Source organism: Echinops telfairi, unplaced genomic scaffold (assembly GCF_000313985.2).
Source record: "Echinops telfairi isolate 266 unplaced genomic scaffold, ASM31398v2 ScPeMD7_7463;HRSCAF=8501, whole genome shotgun sequence".
Lineage (NCBI taxonomy): Eukaryota > Metazoa > Chordata > Mammalia > Afrosoricida > Tenrecidae > Echinops > Echinops telfairi.
This window is the reverse complement of record NW_022111363.1, coordinates 4,014,591-4,020,210: the sequence shown is the minus strand read 5'-3', so window position 1 is coordinate 4,020,210 and position 5,620 is coordinate 4,014,591. Positions and strand designations below refer to the sequence as shown.

The following is a 5,620-nucleotide window of genomic DNA, read 5'->3' as shown; positions in this document are numbered from 1 at the left end:
GGCTGTGGTCTAGACCTGCTGCTAAGTTCCTGTTCTCCTTACTCTTCCCTTGGCCCTTGGGCCAGCCTGGGAGTGGATGTGGGGCCAGGATTCCAGTCCCTTTGCTTATGAGGCTGGCAGGGAGCCTGCGGTGCAGAAGCCTAGAGCTCGGGCCAGGGCAGAGGGTGCTCCTCATCCCAGGCACTGCGGAGGCTCTGGGAGACGGTCATCCGTGTGTCGTCGGGCCGGAGCGCTACCCGCTCCCCTCTGCCCCTCTGCCCCTCTGCCCACCCAGCCTTCTCCTTCCCAGGGAGCAGCTCCGCCTCCTGCCGCGCTCACACCCCCACCTGTCCCAGGTGGGCAGTGGCAGCTTCCTGGGCGGGATGGAGGCCAACCAGAAGTGGCTCACGCAGTTCAAGAGCGACCCCAGGGCGTATCCTTTGAACCAGTTGGCGCACTCCAGTTCATTCTGGATCGACCTGAGCCGCAGAGAGTGCTGCCGGGGTCTGCGGAGGACCCGCCGCCTGTAGTTCTCCTTCACCGCATGGGCCAGGTGTCAATTCTTGGAGCCCCAGCGGGCGGCCACCCCCAGTCTGCTGCAGCTGGGCCTGGACGAGACCAACACCCTGAGGGTCTACCGCTACTGAGGCCCCAGACCAAGTGCCTGACACCCTGCCTGCACTTTACCCTGCACAGCCAGCCCCTGGCCCCGCACTGCTGGTCCACCCCTCAGGCCATGGAGGGACGCCCGACCCCGGCGGGGTGCAAGGACAGGCAGCCCAAGACCCCGGGGCGCGGCACCGATCTCAGGCGGAGCAGGAGGGCTTTGGAAGCCAGCAGCTTCTGGAAGCACTGGCATGAGGACAGGATGAGGTGGGTAGCTGAGGGGGCACCAGCACGTGGACCTTTGGGGAGAAGGTCAGCATTCCAGGAGTAGCCTTTGAAGGCCAAGCGAACCCCTTTGGACCTGGCTGGCCCCTCGACCGGTGGGGCACTGCTCAGGGCTTGGTCCTCGTCAGCTCAGGAGGATGCAGCCCCAAGTCAGGGGGCCCCTCCTGGCTCTCCAATACCTCAGCAGCATAGGCATCCGGCCTTCTCCTCTCCCAGGCTCCTGTTCTTGAGCCCCTGCTTCCCCATTGACTCTCAGGGTTGGGCTCCACTGCCTGGGCCTATCAATCTCTGTCACCCAGCTGGCCTTTCGCTCCCTCAGTCGCGCTCCCTGGGGCCAGCCACTAGACTCGCCGTCTCTTACCTCACCCACTGGGCTCCCAGCACTGCAGCACATATAACAGTTCAGCTATCCACAGGTGCCATCCCCTGCCCCTTGCCCCTCAATCCCAGTGAGGGACCTTGTACCCATTGGCATTGCTACCATTTGACCCAGGCTACCATTTTGATCCAGGTCCCCCCACTTCCCATCAGTGAGTTCCTCTGGAGGTCTGCAGGGGATGGTCTCCGGCATCTGTCTCCTCGTTTAAACAAAATGCCCCTCTGTCTGGTCTTCAAAGCTCTGGGGTTGCTCTTGCTTCCACAAGGCACCGCCGGCACTTCTCCCTCCCACCACTCATTTTGAATAAGAAACTAAGATTCAAATGGCTTTTTTTATTAAACACTTGGACATTTTGGGCTCCGGCCGCCCAGCCACGCCAGCAGCACCCCTTTGTGGCTGGGGCCCATCCGTCGCGTGTGCTTGGGGAGTGTGAGCGCGCGCGTGCTGACCACCAGCTCTGTGACATCCTGCGTTCCCTGCACCCATTAAAGTGCTGCAGCTCCATCTCCTACCAGGCCGTGTGTGACTGCGTGCGCCTGCTTCTGAGGAGAAGGTGGGGGGAGCGGAATCTTCAGGGAGGAATCCCTCCTGGCCATCCAGTGTCGCCTCCCAGCAGACCTGTGATGACCGGGTCTTCTGCTGGGCTCTCATGGAGGAGGAGACCAGGGCTCAGAGGCCTGTGAGAGCCCTGTGCTCACCTCCTGCACCCCCAGAGCGCCCCTGGCCAGCTGCTTACCCTTGGGAAGTGCTGACTCCGAATTCCCTTCCCCCGACCCCCCACCTGCCAGCTGGAGACCCAGGGTACCATTTCCCAAGGGCCACTTGGCACTCTTCCTGTAACACAAATGCAAGAGGAGCCCCCCAAAAGCCCTCAGCCTGCAGTCAGTGGGTGGTCTGTTTCTGCGCCAGTGACATGTGAACAACCTGGATCTGCAGAAGCAGAATCACCGGGAGAAGCCGCCGAGGAGGTGGCCTGCCGTCTCATGCACGGTGTAGGAATAAGAAAGCCGATGCCTCCCAAATGACCCCGCCTGCTCACTGCGTCCCAGGGTCCCGCGCAGCCCTCCAAGGGGAGAGAGAGCGAGCGCCTCTTGCTGCTTTCTGTGCCAGGAGCCTGCCGCGGGGAACCCCGCACCCTCAGGACGATGAGCGATCGAAGCTCCGAGGGGGTGTGCTGGGTGTGCTGTCTGGAGAAACGAGGGACACTCGTCCGTGTGGAGCAAAGGGCTTTATATCAAGAAGTCCTCATCTCAACTCAAGTCCCCAAGTCCGATGCTCTTAGGCCCACGGGGCCGCACACCAGTGAGACAGAAAGGGGAAGCGGGAAGACTGCAGGCCGATGGGAGCAGAGTGGTGTGGACCCAAGGTCAGGGCACCAGCATCGCTCAGGAAGGCCCAGCAAGCAGGGAGATGAAGGGGCTGAGGGGGAATTTCCTAGTTTCTTCCTTTTAAAGAGGCCACCTCCCCAAGGAGGCATCGTCAGGCCTAATGGATTCCACCCCTACCCTTTCCCACATAATTCAAGTCGACAAAATCCACTGCGACAGAGGGTAAGGATTTGGATCCAGGTCCATAGGGCTCTGGAAGTCCAGTCTCCGGGCCAGCTTCCATTGGCCTCTCCTGCCCTCCTGGCTCACAGAACAGCCCTAGTCTAGTCAGCATGGGCTCAGAAAGGGGACACTCTCTAGGCAGGCGGCAACACCTTCCTGGGCCGAAGCTTGCAGAGGGTCTCCCCCACCCCAAGACTCCAAAGTGTCCTGTTGTCCACTCCCTACCCCCATTGTGCATGACAGGTCTTTGGGGACCACTGGTTCAGCCCAGTCATGTCGTAGAGTGGAGACCACCTGCTGGGGGCCCACAGTCAGTGTGGGACTGAGGCGGCACCGGCCAGAGACTTCGGGAAGGAGTATTTTCCTCACATGACAGCAGATACTTGGCTGGCTCCGTGTCCGGATGGTCAAGAAGTCCCTCGCTCTGCCCACGGGCCATCCAGCACAGCTCCTGGGCACTAACACCGTACCGGGCTCTGCCGGCGGTTTTACGTGAACAGAGGGAAAGCGTTCGTTTGATCCTTCGCTCGTCCTTCCTAACCCAGGGCCACGTGGCTCTCCCGGACCTCTGGTGAGATGTTTCGCGGCTATTCTCTTTGGGGAGCCATGTCGGAAGTAATGGTAGAGACCCCCCCCACAGCCCCCCTCCCCCTCGATATACCGAAGCTCCACACACGATGCACTGTCGGGGCTGGGGCAATAGCCCTGGCTTTAGGACCCCTTAGTTTACTCTTGATTCTAACACCGGCTCTGTGAGCTCAGCCTAGTCCTTTCTTGCTGCACCAAAGTCCTGAGTGAGCTAGCGTGACTCCAGCGTACAGGGATGGAGCGGGGACAGGGGTGAGGGGGTGGGTGTGGGTGTGGGTGGGACTGCCTCAGCTGCAGCCATTCTGAGAGGCCAGTCTTGCAGGAGGTGCTGGCTTCATCCACAGAGGTTCTGGGACCTCCGCAGCGGGGAAGGCTGCTGGGGGACATTGCAGGCCGCCCACCCCCAGCCCTAGGAGGCATTGCAAGAGCAAGGGTAAGATGGGTGGACACGGTGGCTCACAGGATAATCAGGACGGGGCAGTGGCTTGTTCGACTGCATTGGGTCCCTGAGTCAGGGGACCCAATGGCATTTAACAGCAGCTCTTGTCCTCAGCGTCCCCACAAACTGGACACTGCCCTTGTCCCCCCTTCTCCCCTGGCTTCTCCTGTACCCCCCCTCTGCATGGGCCCACAGGCTGGCTACACACACCGGCAGTGAGAGGCTCCATTTCCTTGGGATGGCATTGTTATTCAGAAAGAGAAAAGGCAGGTACAGGGGTGCCCCCATCATAACCCCTCACACCGGGCACGGCTGGGTGAGAGCAGCCATTGGGAGTCCGAGTGGTGGGAAGCTCCCATTCTCCAACTCGTTTTATTTTTGGTATCGGCACTACGTGGCTAGGGTCCCCCCTCAAAGTGCACCTTCCCGGGCAGTGTGCCAGCAGAGGGACGGCAGAGTGCTAAGCTCTGTCCTCTCTCCTGAGAGCATGGCGGCCCCTTTCTGGCCCAGTTGGGTACTGCCCATAGCCCTGGGCCTCCTCCCCAGTGGTGCTCCACACCAGGAAGTATCCATGCTTCCTTTCCAGGGCCAGGCGCAGGTCCTTCAGGCCACCTGGCGTGGACTTGAAGACCTTCTCCCGGGGTTCCCCACATGAGCCAGCACCTTCCAACTGCACGGGCTCTGGCCATGACCCCTCCCAGGTGACCGATTTGCCCTCAGGATCTTAGCCTAGGACCCGAAAGGGGCATAGGGAGGAGGAGCCAGGCTCCCGGTCAGGACGGCTGCAAGGCTCAGTATCATGCCACCCCACGAGACCTGGGCTCAGGAAACACGTCCTTGGCCTCCTCATTTGCATAACGAGGCTGAAGCTAGCTCACCCCACTGAAAGAACGACTGGCATCGCCCATGGCAGGAACACTGGGAGAAGTGCTCTTGGGAGTCCAGTACTCAGGGTGATTCCATTTCTCGGACGCGCCCGTCTACTGCGGGGAAGGATGGTGGCCACCGGGAGTGGCCTTGGCTCCAGGTTCAGAGGGTGTTGAGCCTTCGTTTGTTTCCAGACACGATCCTCTCACCTGGAAAGAAGAAGAGGAAGGTGCTTGGGTGAGGATTTCCGGGGTTGGACTAGTGAATCTGGCCTTTTGGAGAGAATTTGAGCTTCGTCCTACCCTGGGCTCCCTTCCTATCTGGGCCCTTCTCTTGTGTCCCTAAGGAGTCACGGAGGCGCAGTGGTTCTGCGTTGGGCTGCTAACCACAAGGTCAGCAGTTCAAACCCACCAGCTGCTCTTCTGCAGAAAGATCTGGCTCCCGACTCATGTCCAGAGATGCAGGAAACCCGCAGGGGCAGGCTTCCTCGGTCGTATAGGGTGGCTACGCGTTGGCCTGGACGCGGTGGCAGGGAGTGGGTGTTTGGGTTTTATGGTGCTCCCGGTTGGTGGTGGCAGCTGGGGACTGTCCAGTTCTTCTCGTCTCAGGCTCGTTGATCGTGTGGGTTGGAGGCCTGGGAACTAATGTCTTCTCTGAGTCCTCGGTTCCCTCCATTCACTTGCTCCGGATGAAGAGAGACCAGTAGTTGGATCTTAGATGGCCATTGGGAGTCTCCTCTCTCCGGTGTGTTCTCTGGAGCCACACAGAAAAAAGTGCACCATCACGGACACCCTCTCCTTCCTGCTCACTCCGCGCCAACGCGCACGTCAGAGTGACAACGGAGTGCACATGGTTCCCGCAGAGCCCCTTGAGCGCAGCAGCCTCTATTTGACACATGCTGGGCGGTGCTGCCTGCTCTGCCTCCCC

The 5,620-nt window shown here is 60.5% G+C and overlaps 1 protein-coding gene across 1 annotated transcript in view; it reads left to right on the top strand.

The window, feature by feature from the left end:
* The window catches only part of CEP164 (centrosomal protein 164), a 72,838-nt gene extending 71,085 nt beyond the window's left edge, over positions 1–1,753 (top strand). Inside the window, 2 exon segments of the mRNA XM_045283586.1 lie at positions 290–412; positions 533–1,753. Of these exon segments, the coding sequence (XP_045139521.1) occupies positions 290–412; positions 533–626 (217 nt within the window). The 3' untranslated portion in view covers positions 627–1,753.
* The last annotated feature ends 3,867 nt before the right edge of the window (positions 1,754–5,620 follow it).